Below are 13,622 nucleotides of genomic sequence, written 5' to 3'. Positions count from 1 at the left end.
TCTGTAGTATAAAGATTTAATTGGCTCATCTGTTCAGTTAACATTTTCAAACCCAACTGCAAACTGAGCGTCCTTAAGTGTTTTATCTTCAATATAAAGAGCAAAACTCAAGGGTACTATACCATCTTCTTGAGGCGTTATCACTGGCAGGGAGGGGAATTCTTCACTAGAGCTTACGTGTATCCTATATAAAGGTTCAAGAGCGTGAACAGTAACATTAAGCGTCTTCGGCTTAAAAAGAATACGCCAAATCTATACGGACTAGTTTTGACTTTTGTGTTCCTGGCAACAGTATACAAACTGGAATGGAGTGAAGGAGTTTAATCACATAAGGGTCACCCCTAAACCTAGAGCCCAAATTGTGCTGTGCGGAATAAAATGGTCAAAACAAGTCTCCGGCAAATGTTGGGATAATGCTAAATTGCAACTATGGTTCTTGTTTCATTATGCACCTACACGAATTTTGAAATGTGTTTACACACACAAATCCCAATTTATGCCTTACACAGCCGTTGCTTTTTAAAAGAAAAAAACGTACAAATCTATCTCCCTATCCATTTGTTAAGTTAAAAAAAGCAACCGGGGCGCCTGTGTGGCTCACAGCGGATCCGGTGGAGGTCCTGGGTTGGAGCCCCCGCTTAGGCTCCGTGCTCAGTGGGGAGTCTGCTTGAGGATTCTCTTTCCTTCTCCCTTTGCTCCTCCCCCAACTCACATTCTCTCTCTCAAATAAATGAATAAATCTTTAAAAAATATTTAAAAAAGCAAAAAATAAAAGCAACCGGTAGCTAGTGACTACTTCAAAGTGGAAACAAATTTTAAATGGAAATATCTTTGCCTATAGATTTGTGGGAGTAAAGAAGCAAATTCTATGCTACTGCATTTCTCTCCTTTCGGAGAACTGATGTCATTGGAAATTGGTCCTTCCACAGCAGCAGTTAAGCCTAGGGACTCTGACCTTTTAATACTCAGGAGAAAGGGAGTTGATTAGGTCACCTTTTCTGGAGTCACATATTATATTCTCACTTTATAGAGTGTTTCATTGCTTTAAGTTTCAATATTATGATCTAAATAAAATTTATATTTAACTTCTGCCAATTTTGTATGTACTAACATACATTTCTAAATTCATATAATAGGGATGATCAGAACTTCTCTACTTGGTAAAGAATGCTGGGGGAAGTATTTGTCAGTTATAAAACAATACAAAAGGAGAGTGTTAGCACTAATGTGTATGTACTGGTTATCCAAAATTGTGGTAACACCTATCTTTTGAATTGCAGAGTACAGTATGAAATGACCATACATTGAACAAATCAACTGATTATCTTGTCAAGTCTAACAATGCAAATGAACTTGTGCAACATACTAGAACATTTTTTTTAAAGTTCAACATTTGTAATTAGCCTATTCTTGTCTTTACTATGTCACACAACTAATTTTTTTTTAACTTTAAGCCCCTTAAAAATAGAGAATGTTTCATTTTCTTTCTGCAGTTTCTGAATCAGTGCTGAACAGAGTGGGCTCAAAAATTCAAAATTTGAATACAGGCTATTTACACATATAAACGGTGTAAATGTACATTTAAATTTCTCATTTCCCAAATATGCCCTCTGAAATGTTTGACAAAAGAACTTTTAAAAGATAAATAATTTTCATGAGCAATTGTTAAAGTGACCTCTTGGAATTAATTTAGGTTGAATTTTTCTTTCCTACTTATTTAATGCATTGCTTCTTAAAACCAAAGTTAATGTAAAATTAGCCTTTCATCTCTATTGAAAAACATCCTCTCATCTTTCTTATCATGGTTTTTTTTTTCTTATCATGGTTCTTACTTAGCATGCAAAATTGACTTTTACCTTTCAAAAGTGTGAATGCATTTAAAGATAGAAGTCTAATATGAAACCTCTTAGACACATCTTAGTCTTGTATTCCAACTGTCCTATCACAAAGGAATTACTTATGTCAAGCCATAGTTGCACACTTCACTCTTACCCAAAATACAAGTGACAGTATTTTTGCAATCAAGGTATGTAACATAGTAAGTCATATTAAGCACTAATGAAGCTCTCATTCTAAATTCATCACCTGGCATTAGCACCAATTGAGTGTTGCGACTTGAAGCAAGCATTTATCAGTGGGACGTATACAGGTTTCTCCACTATCTCAAAGTAGAGCTTTCCTACCAAATCTTTCACAGGCCCAAATAGTGGAAAGCAGAGTATCCCCTCTTTCCAAAAGTTTGCATTGTATTACTTGGCATTAAGGAAGTTCTGTAATGCCAGATCTGCAGGAATTAGAGTGTTGCTAAAAAGCCCAAAATGAAAAACAGAGGAAATAAAACAGAGGCTCTGAAGAGGTTTTGTGATTTTGAGTTTCCCTCTTTAGTCTATCACTTTGTATTTTTTAAAAAATAAAGTGAATAAAATAGTGTGCAAAATAATTTTTATGAAATGTGCATTTAGGTCATTTGAGTCAAGAGAAAGATGGAATGATATTTTCATGAACAATACAGGATCCGGAAGTAAATTATCCCCCCCTCCATATTTTTTCCTGAGAAGAAAAATGACAGTAAGTATAGTAATTTAACAAAAAGTTAATTTTCAACTAATAAAATGACTTATTTTTACAGTAATAGTATATAGAAGGGAAAAATATCTTTCACATGAATACTACAATCAATTTTTGTGAATATGTTAATACATGTTGAAAACTCATGAAATGGGGGTTCCATTGGCTCTGGTAAACAAAATCATCTCTAAAATGAAATGGTTGATATAAAAAGATTACACAATTCGGATATTAATTATTTTGCTATTTAAGGTGTGAGCTAAGCCAAATATTATTTTCGAGAGTTAAGTCACTTCTTAAAAAATGAAAGAAAGGTGTGCCTAGGTGGCTCAGTCAGATGTCAGGCTCAGGTCATGATCTCAGGGTTGTGAGATCAAGCCCTGTGTTGGGCTCCGCACTGGGAGTGGAGCCTGCTTAAGATTCTCTTCCTATTCCTTTGCCAACCACACCTCCACCCCCCAGCTCGTGGGCACACTGTCTCTTAAAAAAAAAAAAAAATGAAAGAAATATATTATGTAGTCTGCAATTACACATACCATATACTTTCAAAAGCGGGGGGGAAACACCTGCATGGTCTCAAAAGATTATGGTTTTTTTTTTAATCTTTCAAATAAAAATGCACTGTTTTACATCTGAAATATAAAAAATGTGTTTGAAAAATGTTCCTAATACAGACTTCTAAAATCATGGTATTGTACTCAATAAGACGGAGCTCCAAAACTAAATATGGAGGATGCAATCTATATTCCCGTCCCATAGGTTCAAAGTCAAGAAAATATAGGTCATTTCTTATTAAGACACCCCCATCTTAACAAATTCAGTTTTGTGAATCAACACAACTCATGTGTTGTAATAAATACTGGGTGGTATCTATTATCTAGCAGGATTATTTTAATTATAATTAACTCAGGAAAAAAATTAAAACAAGAAATTATAGGATAGTGGCAAAAGTCATATATAAAATACTCTGTTAAACAGCATTACACACCTTTCTTAGTAAAGTGCTATAATTTTATTTCAGAGGTATGTTTGCAGGATATCATTTAGCTTTTCCCCTAAATTTGGTCATATCGATCATAGGTAGCAAAACAAATTTATATATTTTAAGACCACCTCCTAAATTAAAGTATATATGTGTGTTGTTTACAAACTTCTAGGTATGTTTGAGAAATCTTTTTACTCTTTATTCAGGCTATCAGAGTAAAGAAATCATTTCATTTACTTTACAGCCAAGGAACCATATTAATATTGTCAACTCTGGGCGATTTATCTGAATTTGAGTTTCACTACTGTGGAATTTTTTTAGTTAAAAAAAAAGGGCAGATTGATGCATTCATTACTTCACTTTTATGCTTACTGTCTTTTATATTTCAACCATATAATTTATTTTTCCATATGAGACAGGGTAGGACACATATTCTTCTTGGATATGTTATTGTTTATTGTTTCAAGTGAATGGAATAGATAAATCTCACTGAGTAGTTTAGTGTGGCCCTGTATCTTATATAAACAGGTTAAATGAAGATGTTATTTTGTATTCTGTATATTCATGTATACCATAAATTGTCTTAATGACAAATGCAAAATTTCCTTTATTACTTGCCCCAAGTTAGCTGTTGATCCCTTTCACTGATAATATACAAGTATAGAGAACAAGGAGCCTTTAAAATTAGGGGGGAAAAAAGATACTTTCCACTAAATTACTGAAAATTGGAATTTTTATGTTAACTCTTGATGACTGGAAAGCCAATGTTAAGAATCAATATATCCAATATAAAATAGTACATTGAATTATTTAATAATAAACAACATAGTAAGAGCTTGTATATGCTGACTGGGAACCAGTGGTGGTTTTTTAAATTCTCAGAAAGACTAAACATCTTATGGTTAGAAGAACCACAGGTGATGATGAAGGTGCTCCGCTTCTCTGTAGCAGCCATTACAATAAAAATCTTTATAAAACATTATTTCACGATCAGCAAGAGAATTTTACTGTTATTAGCGGTAAAGGTGAGAAGAGAAGAATGAAGAGAGAAGTGTGTATTAGTTTTAAAAGTGTGGCAAGGTAATAAAAAGACATGGAGAGGTGATAAATTTCTTCTATATGTGCCCTGCTGCAAACAAACTCAAAAAAGTGAGCAAGATGGGTATTTTTAAAAGCCAACATCAGGAAACATCCACTGATAATGCCCATTGTTTTACTTTATACTTAAATTACACAAGCAGAAAAGTTATGCTTATTAATAGTTTAATGTATGAAGGAAACATCCAGATTTCTGAATATGAAGGTACATATCTCACATTAATTTAAGTCTACATAAAGTAGAGCCTCTATACTGACATATTGAAATTTACTTTCTGCTTAGCCTTTTCTGTTATGTAAACAATTGTACATTTATTTGCCATTCTAAAACTTCAGGATCAAGTTTACATAATTTTGCTAAATTTCCGTGTTTGCTCAGAAGCAGTTTACAGTACTAAAACCAACCAGCCAAAGAACAGCTTCAACAGAAAGTTATGTCCAAAGGGGAAGAGGGAAAGAAAAAAAGAAAAACGATAAGAAAAATGCTAACTAAGGTAAAACGGATGTTGGTGGGGAATGGGCAGTCACAAATGTTCACAGAAAATAGGTCAGTTAGTAACTTCTTCTGCAAAAAGCCTACACACTTCAGTCAAGCACATCAGTAGAATGATTTGGGAGCATAAATTTTTTTCGGCCACTTGTGATTTCCTCTGAATGAAAAGGAATCTGCAGGCTAACAAGCTGATCCTCATCAGCCAAGCTGGTTCATATGCACACTGTTCATGTGAGGTGCCCAGGGTCCAGTCCACACCTATGAATGTAGAGCATGCATTTTATTATTACATATTTAACACATATTTGATTAAAACAAAACTCTTAAAAACTAAGGAAATGCTTTTAATATCTATGAGCTAAAATAGCTAAATCTCATTCAATTTGCAACATACTTGGAAACAATGAAGAAAAACAATGATAAGCCACTTTTATTTGTTGCTTTCCTGCCTCTCCTCTTACTTCTCAAACAGGATCTGATTTGTCATTTTTTAAAAACTATTACCTGAATGCCTACAGACTGATGATTAAAGAAAGAAAATGAGTCAAAGATATTCAGCATACACCAACATAAGCTAAAATATACTAATCACTAATCATTTCTGTGAATTTTTGGAGTTTTAATTATACACTGTTCTGACATTTATAATACGTATAATAATAAATAACCTCTCGATGGTCCTTTTCATACCACTAGTAAATTCTGATGTATAAAGTTACAACACTTTGTAATTTAAAATCTTTTACTTACTATCTGCTACCCAATGAAATATATTACGCCTTTTATAATTTTTGTTCCAATGACTACCTTTGGTACCATTTTCCATATCCTCCTGCTGTATTAAATTTCCTTCAACTTTCTCAATTACCCATATTCACCATACTCCCTCACTACCATGATTTACCTGTATCCTATTTGTCTTGGCATCTCATAAACACTAAAGAAATGTTCCCTGAATGATCAGCCTTACCGTTTGAGGGCCATTATTTTCTGTGGAGCTTGAAACCATCTTTATCAGGGAGTTCCAAGAGGGGTCTGCAGCATGAGGGCCATTAAATATGGGTCCTCCAGCACCATCAGGAATAGGTGCTACTGGAGGAATCATTGCATTCCCATACACAGAGAAAGGCATACCCTTAAAAAAGGAGAAAACAAAAATTATGCACACAGTCACATCTTCAAGTCACTGCTTACTTTTCCCAATATAATCCATAGCCTTAAAGATGAAACTTCATCTTATTTTGAAAAAGTACGTTATCTAGATAATCTAAAATTTATTTTCCATTATATGATTTCTTCTAGCATTAGACTACACGTAAGCCTACTATAGCCAAAATACTTGGTCAAAAAACATTTCTCTAGCCAGATTTTCACCTATAATTACAGGCTAAAGCCTGTGTATTATTTCACAAATACTTACCCACTTGGAAGTAAAATGAAGTTAATAATAAGAAAAACATTTAGAAATATGAAAGTGCTTATTTAAGTCACCATTACCCCAACTTTAGGAAAGTCCATGTATCCTGCAGGAACATGCTGATGGAATGTACCAGAAGGAGTTACAATTCCTGTATTCTCTCGCTCCATTGCTTGATGCTGTGAAAACACTCCTGGATCGGACATTGGCCTATGAATCATAGGATTTCCCATACCAGGGTTACACCAGTCTACTTTGTCTGAGGGAAAACAAAACGGTAGAAAAAGATAGCTGGTGATCTTTAAAACCAGAAGACAGTAAAATAAAATATTTAATATATTTCTATCTAGAATTTTCCACAATGAATTGTGCATTCCTTCCGAATAATGACCTACTTTTATATATTTACTGCAGTATTTCCATGTGTGTAGGTAGTAGATATAATAGCCTAATAAAATAACCTAAACACTTTGTGTTACAAAAGAAAAAAAGTCAAGGTAAGATAAAACTGATTAGTGAAAAACAAGAGATATGAATATAGATCTTTTAAGAATGACTATTAAATATTACTTACAATATTTTAAATGCATAAATTTAAAACTTAATTTCTGGTAGGTAGAATAGCATGTCTTACCTTGATTGCCACCAATCCCTTCAAAGGACCAGATGCCACTATGCCCTACTGATGTGGATAAATTACTCCCAATAACAGATGGAGCTGAAGTTCCAGTTTGCCTGATACGTGCGGAACGTTCAGTCCCAATAGGGACTGGAACTTTTCTGTCCTGAGAGACATTGCTGGGCTTTTCTGACCCTAAAGGTACTGATGATGGGGCAGGCGAAGGTGCACGAACTCCAGAGGATACTGATGGTGCAGGAGAATCTAGAGAAAAAATATTTTGAAATGGTATACATGTCATCTACAGAGGGTATAATTTTGTAAAACCAAATCTTACATTCTGAAGATACCTTATATATGTGTTCTCTGAGGAAAAATGAAAGATGAGAATAATGCTTAAAAATTATGCATATTAAATAATTTGGTTAAGTTCTATGACTTTGCAGTCATTTTTTAATTTGATTCACAATTTTTCCATTTAGTTATGTGATAGCAAACTGAAGATGTCCAACTACACAGGTAATATAACCCATTAAGCTAATTAATATTTAAATAAATGCTTGACACTGAGTAAAATAAACACCACAGCAATGAGAAGACAATGTTTAAATTAAAAAGGCTAAACAACAACAAAATAGAGGTGGGGAAAATCATGCCTGTATTGGCAATTTCCAAACAATTGGTGTGTTTCCTTGAGAACACAAGTCCCTTGGTATGCTATGACGAAAACAAAGGGACTCAGGTAGCCAACAAATTTGGAAAATCTAACTTGAGAAAAAAAGTAAGTTTCTTTAAGTCAGAACTTCACAGAAACTTAGTATGCTGATAAAATACCAACAGAGGGCTATGCCTCACTGCCCAACTTGTTTTATTGTATCATGTATCACATGGGTATTCCACAGAACAAGCTTTTCAAAATGACAATTTAAGCTTTATGTATCAAAACAAGGCGGGTTCTTAATATTTGGGAGTATACTTTAGTGATTCAATTTCTTCATGCACTAGAGAGGAAAAAACAAGAACAACCCAAATTGTATTTCTCATTTGAAGTTTAAATATCAAGCACATTTAAATTTAAATAGGGTGTAAATGGTGGAGCCTGAAGCTTAAAAGTCAAAAGAGTTACCTGCTTATCTACAATTACTCATAACTGCCTGACTGTATGCCCTAGAAGCCCTAGGGATAGTCACTTAATAATACTTTTCCATTTAACCATCTTTTCTCATTTAAGTTTTGTGTGTGTGTGTGTGTGTGTGTGTGTGTGTGTGTGTGTGTGTGTGTGTGTGTTACTCATAACTGCCTGACTGTATGCCCTAGAAGTCCTAGGGATAGTCACTTAATAATACTTTTCCATTTAACCATCTTTTCTCATTTAAGTTTTGTGTGTGTGTGTGTGTGTGTGTGTGTGTGTGTGTGTGTGTGTGTGTGTGTGTGTGTGTGTGTGTTACTCATAACTGCCTGACTGTATGCCCTAGAAGTCCTAGGGATAGTCACTTAATAATACTTTTCCATTTAACCATCTTTTCTCATTTAAGTTTTGTGTGTGTGTGTGTGTGTATGTGTGTGTGTGTGTCTATTCCTCCAAAAGGATTCAGGTAGCTAATAAATTTGCAAAATCAATCAACCTATCTACACACACATACACATACACAAAAGCATAGTGCCTCTACTTCCCAAGGTACTTTTCAAGGAATCTGAAAGACAAAGAAAAATTCAGTAATAGTATTAGTCTGAATATGCTTAAAAAAAGATTTGCCATGTATATTTTAGAATTGTATAGATTTGGAAAGTACTGTGGAGATAAATTTCATCTTACTAGTGCCTGCAGAAGTCCATTTTGGCTAAATTGATAGTACCACCTCTCTCAATGAATCATAGTAATATTATTAACTAAAAAAAAAAGAATATGAAAGTACTATATAATTTATTATAAGGATATAAATATTATTGGGGAACAAAAACATGAAACTTACGAGCTTATCTGCACAAGTAAACCAAGAGAACTGTTAGTCTCTAATGAAAAATTAAAATATACCTTCTGTGGTCATGGATCCATTAGCATTTCTTGACAGTATTACTTTTAATAAATCATAAGAAAACAGAAAAGCTGTATGTGTGTCTTTGAAGTAATGATACATATTTCTAAATTCACCTTAAAACTGCACTGGTGTAAGAAGGAATTCTAAGATGGAGGTGTAGCAGCACAAGTTTTGATTCTTCCCAAACCTTTCCATAAAAACAAGCTACCAAGTTAGCAAAGCCAAACACCCCTGGATAATATCTATAACAAAACTAACAAAATATCCAAATGAATCAAAAGATACAAGTGAATGAGGACAAATCACCAAAAGCTATAAGACCTCTGTGGTATCAGCATCTGTGTGGAAAGAAGCAATTCTCCAGACCTAAGAACAGAATAGGAGAACAAAACAGTCAAAAAGGTACTCAAAGGAAAGCAGAGAGAAGGCCAATCTGAGAAGAGCGGGTGAAACTGGGAGAGTTCTGCCTATGCATGGGTAATTGCAAGGGATTTACAAAAAGGTCTGAAGAAGGGGGAGCAATAGTAACCCTATGAACTCTCAAAAATACTGCTGAAGCCTCAATCCCCAATAAAGCCTCACATTGCTAAGACACTTCTGGGAACGGATTCCAAGTTGAGCAGGAAAGGGACAACAGAAGCAAAGCAAACACAAGATCCAGTCAAGAGTGGGGCAGAGGTGGGAGTGGTGGGAGAGTAAAGATAACAAAGCCAGATTTAATAAAGTATTAAGGCCATATTTTTGCATACTTGCCTAAAAGACGAAGAGCCTTTAAGCTAGAGAAGATAACTGATCCACTTATCCTTTCTAAAAGTTCAGGAAAACTCATTTAATTTAAAAATGTAAAACAGAATAGAAATGCAGTCAAATTCCATACAAAGCTATTATATGAACTAAGAGATATGGACCCAGAACATCTTACAGATGATAAAAGCATGCCAAAAAGAAAGCTGTATTCTAATATTCCAAAGGTGTATCAGAAAGAAAGCTATACTCTAAAATTCCAATGTGAGCTAAAAGAAATGAAAGAAAAACATAGGAAAAAACAGCATAATTCAGAACTAGTAAAACTGGAAACAATGACAAAACTCAGGATAGTAGTAAATATGAAAGAATACTCCAGAAGGTTTAAACACAAGGGATAAAGAAAGCTGTGGGTTCTGTTTTTTAAACTATGTATTGAAAGGACACAATTACATACCTGAGAAGGATCAACCCAGAATTAGTAATGCCAAGACAGAGTCGAAGGTGACAAGCAGGCAAGAAGGACGGATGGATAGAAGGTCAGACAAATGAATTCTACCTCTCCCACACTCATCCCTGGAAACCTGACCTATTGTCAGTGTTAGATCTAGTTTCTCTTTCCTTCCCAAATCCTTCCAAAAACAAACGCAAAGCAAAGCAAAATACCCTCCATATTCTGTTTAAATGAATGGAGTAATTAGGCCTGTTGGCTGACCAGCCCCACTTATGAGATTTGCCCTCTTCACAGATTCTGCCATCTCACTGGCCATATTTTTATCAGATGACTGTTTTCTGCTTCCTCCCTGCAAGCTTACTGGACTAATGACAGGTGTCTGACTGAAGAATGATCTATTTCAGGCTAGCAGCAATCTATGACTGACATGGCCCGACTTGAATGTAGGAGGTAAGCAAATCATATTCCTCATTCACAAAGGTACAACTGATAAACAAAGAAAAACTGGTTTAACTAATTATGAATTGAATCTTTGAGGACCATATACAAGATGAGATTATGAAGAAGGCTAAGTGTAGAGGAGACTCACAAGACACAGACCACGAGTCTGTCATAAATCCTCTAAAGAGAGAGATGGAGGGAATAGCTGGATGGCTCTGAAGACGGCCCTGGATCAAATCCTGCATGGTTCTGCAGACGGTCCTGTATAGCTTTAAAAGTCAATACCATTTTCCTTGAGATTCCTTTGGTGGGTCTATGTTCCTTGTCATGAAAAGTGCCAAATTATTATAATTTCTTTTCTCATCTCTAATTATATAATTAGAAAAAAAAGCAAACAGATTACCTAAAAAAAGCTGAAAGTCTGACAAAGCAAACTAAATGGTCATTAAAAAGTAACAGTATTAAGATTTATATTAAGTGGGGAAAATGCAGACTAGTTAAAAATTCAGTATTAGAAGTAAAAGTGAGATGGTGATTAACATAATAAAATAATTTGTAAAACAAAAACAAAAATAGAAGTAAAAGTGAGAGTCTTGCCTAAATCAATCCTTTGATTACAAAACAATGACTCTAATTACAATTCCTTCTACATGTATGAGTTGTCCCTGTACTGTAAGGAAGAGAGTACCCTTCCCTTCGAAAATTTTAAATTCTTAAAAAAAATAAAAAAAATTTTAAAATCTTGATCATTATGGACTTATGGATTCTTAGATTTTATCCAGTGTGCTGCCATTATTCACTTTGGTGGTCAAATTTTCCTGAATTTGGCCAGTGGGAGTCTCTTTAAAGCTGCTTTGTGTTTCCTGACATGTCCCCATCATCTTGAGCACTTAATTACTTTCTGACACCGTAAGACTTTGCAGGCTCCCGATATGCCCCAGCTCTCGAATCAGCTATTTCCTCAAGAAAGCCTGTTTCTTTCAGTGGACAGAAATATTTAACAGATGGATCTGGACACTGGATATACTCACTCCTGATGAAAATTAATTGCTCCTAGGCCCTTTCAGTAGATAGAGCTGGTGGGAAAAGAGCAATTTCATATGATTTACTCCAAAATACAGGTAATGAAAAATCCTGAGTTCACACTAATCCTCTAATTCTAATCCAATTCCATAGGGTTCTTCTTTGCCTTTCTCCATTTCACATCTCCTCACAGTGAGGACCATGGATTACATCATTAAAATAGACTTACTTGCCCAACCCTACAATAAACCCCATAATTTCAGAATTGCTTATCCATAACATTAAAAATCCAATGTCCTCAGTAGAACTGAAGATTTGTTTGAAATCTATTTTTCTTTAGACTAAGAGTATATAAAGTACTAAGGTTTAAGAGTTTTATTGGATTTCTTTTAGTAGGTTTATGTTGATAACTTAAAACACAGATAAGTTTATTTCCATTTATGCTCAATTTTAGTGTTTTTCCCTTCATCAAAGCTGATTTTTTTTTTTTTGGAATTTATAAACATTAACCTGGTTACAAAAGCAAAACTATTATTTTTACTCAGACCAGTGCTACTTCTTCCCCCATTCCCTTACACTCTGTCTCAAAGTCTGATAAGGAATAAGAACACAGTGTCAGAGAAACGCTCCACAGATTACTTATTAATTACAAAGGGAAAAAATGATAATTTGAAGTAAAGAAACCTGGCATACATGATCATAAGCAAATGATCAAAGTTAACAGCACCAGTAATGGTACAAACTATTATGCAATATCATGTACTGAAAAAAACGATAGAACACTGACTACATAGTAATATTCCTGTCAAAAACACATAACCTAAATTTAATCATGAAGAAACATGAGAAAAACAAAATTAAGGGGAATTTTACCAAACCATTGACCTGTAATCTTCCAAAGACTTTCTTTGAAAGACAAAGAAGGTTGAAGGAACAGTTCCAGACTGTTTGACACTAAAAAGACATGGAACTGAACTGAATGCAATTTGTGATCTTGATTTGAATCTTGGATGAGAGGAAATAATAAATGTGTTACTGGGACACTTGGTGAAATGCGAACATGGACTATTAGATAATATTGTCCAATGTAAAATTTGCTGAATTTGCTAACTGTAACATAGCTGTGGAAGAGAATGTTCTTGTTTTTAAGAAATATTATCATTTAGAGTATTCAGGGGAAAATAGCTTGATATCCACAACTAACTCTAAAATGGTACCAGAAAAAAATTCTATACATCCACACACCCAGAAATACACTGTGGGGGAGAGAGGAATGAATCTGATAAAAATATACAAGGGTTCTTTGTACTATTGTGTTTAAAATTATTATTTTTTAAGTTAGACTTGAGAGACATAATCTAATGTAATACTTTTACCTTGAGTGATTCATGGTTCAAAGGGGAAAAACATCTACAAAAAATGTTTTAGGACAACTGGGGATATCTGAATAGAGACTGCATATCACATGATATTACTAAATTAATATTAGTACATTAGCTATTTGATAATGGTATTGTGGCTGTGTAAGAAAATGTCCTTATTTTTAATATGCACACTGAAGTTTTTAGGTCTTAAGTGTTATATCTGAATCTTACTTTCAAATGGTTCAACAATAAAAAAAGCAAAGAGATAAAATAGAGCAAAATGTTTAAAAAACTGGTAATTTTAAGGAATTACCAATTCAAAGGAATATGGATGCTTCTTATTCTTTCAACTTCTCTGTAACTCTGAAAATTTCTGA

The 13,622-nt window shown here is 34.2% G+C and overlaps 1 protein-coding gene across 5 annotated transcripts in view; it reads right to left on the bottom strand.

Annotated features, from left to right (window-relative positions):
* Positions 1-4,342: 4,342 nt before the first annotated feature.
* ANKRD17 (ankyrin repeat domain 17) overlaps positions 4,343-13,622 on the bottom strand; it is a 159,124-nt gene continuing 149,844 nt past the window's right edge. For all 5 annotated transcript variants that reach the window (XM_028100587.2, XM_028100588.2, XM_028100590.2 and 2 more), the window contains 4 exons: positions 7,196-7,444; positions 6,642-6,820; positions 6,115-6,279; positions 4,343-5,402 (listed from right to left, as the gene is read on the bottom strand). In XM_028100587.2, the coding sequence (XP_027956388.2) occupies positions 5,343-5,402; positions 6,115-6,279; positions 6,642-6,820; positions 7,196-7,444 (653 nt within the window). In that variant the 3' untranslated portion in view covers positions 4,343-5,342. The remainder of the gene's footprint in view (positions 5,403-6,114; positions 6,280-6,641; positions 6,821-7,195; positions 7,445-13,622) is intronic.

The sequence above is a fragment of the Eumetopias jubatus genome, unplaced genomic scaffold, assembly GCF_037043125.1.
Source record: "Eumetopias jubatus isolate StellerSeaLion01/CBP00866 unplaced genomic scaffold, mEumJub1_p1.0 scaffold_2, whole genome shotgun sequence".
Lineage (NCBI taxonomy): Eukaryota > Metazoa > Chordata > Mammalia > Carnivora > Otariidae > Eumetopias > Eumetopias jubatus.
Note: the sequence above shows the minus strand (reverse complement) of the source record. Positions and strands in the feature narration are given on the sequence as shown.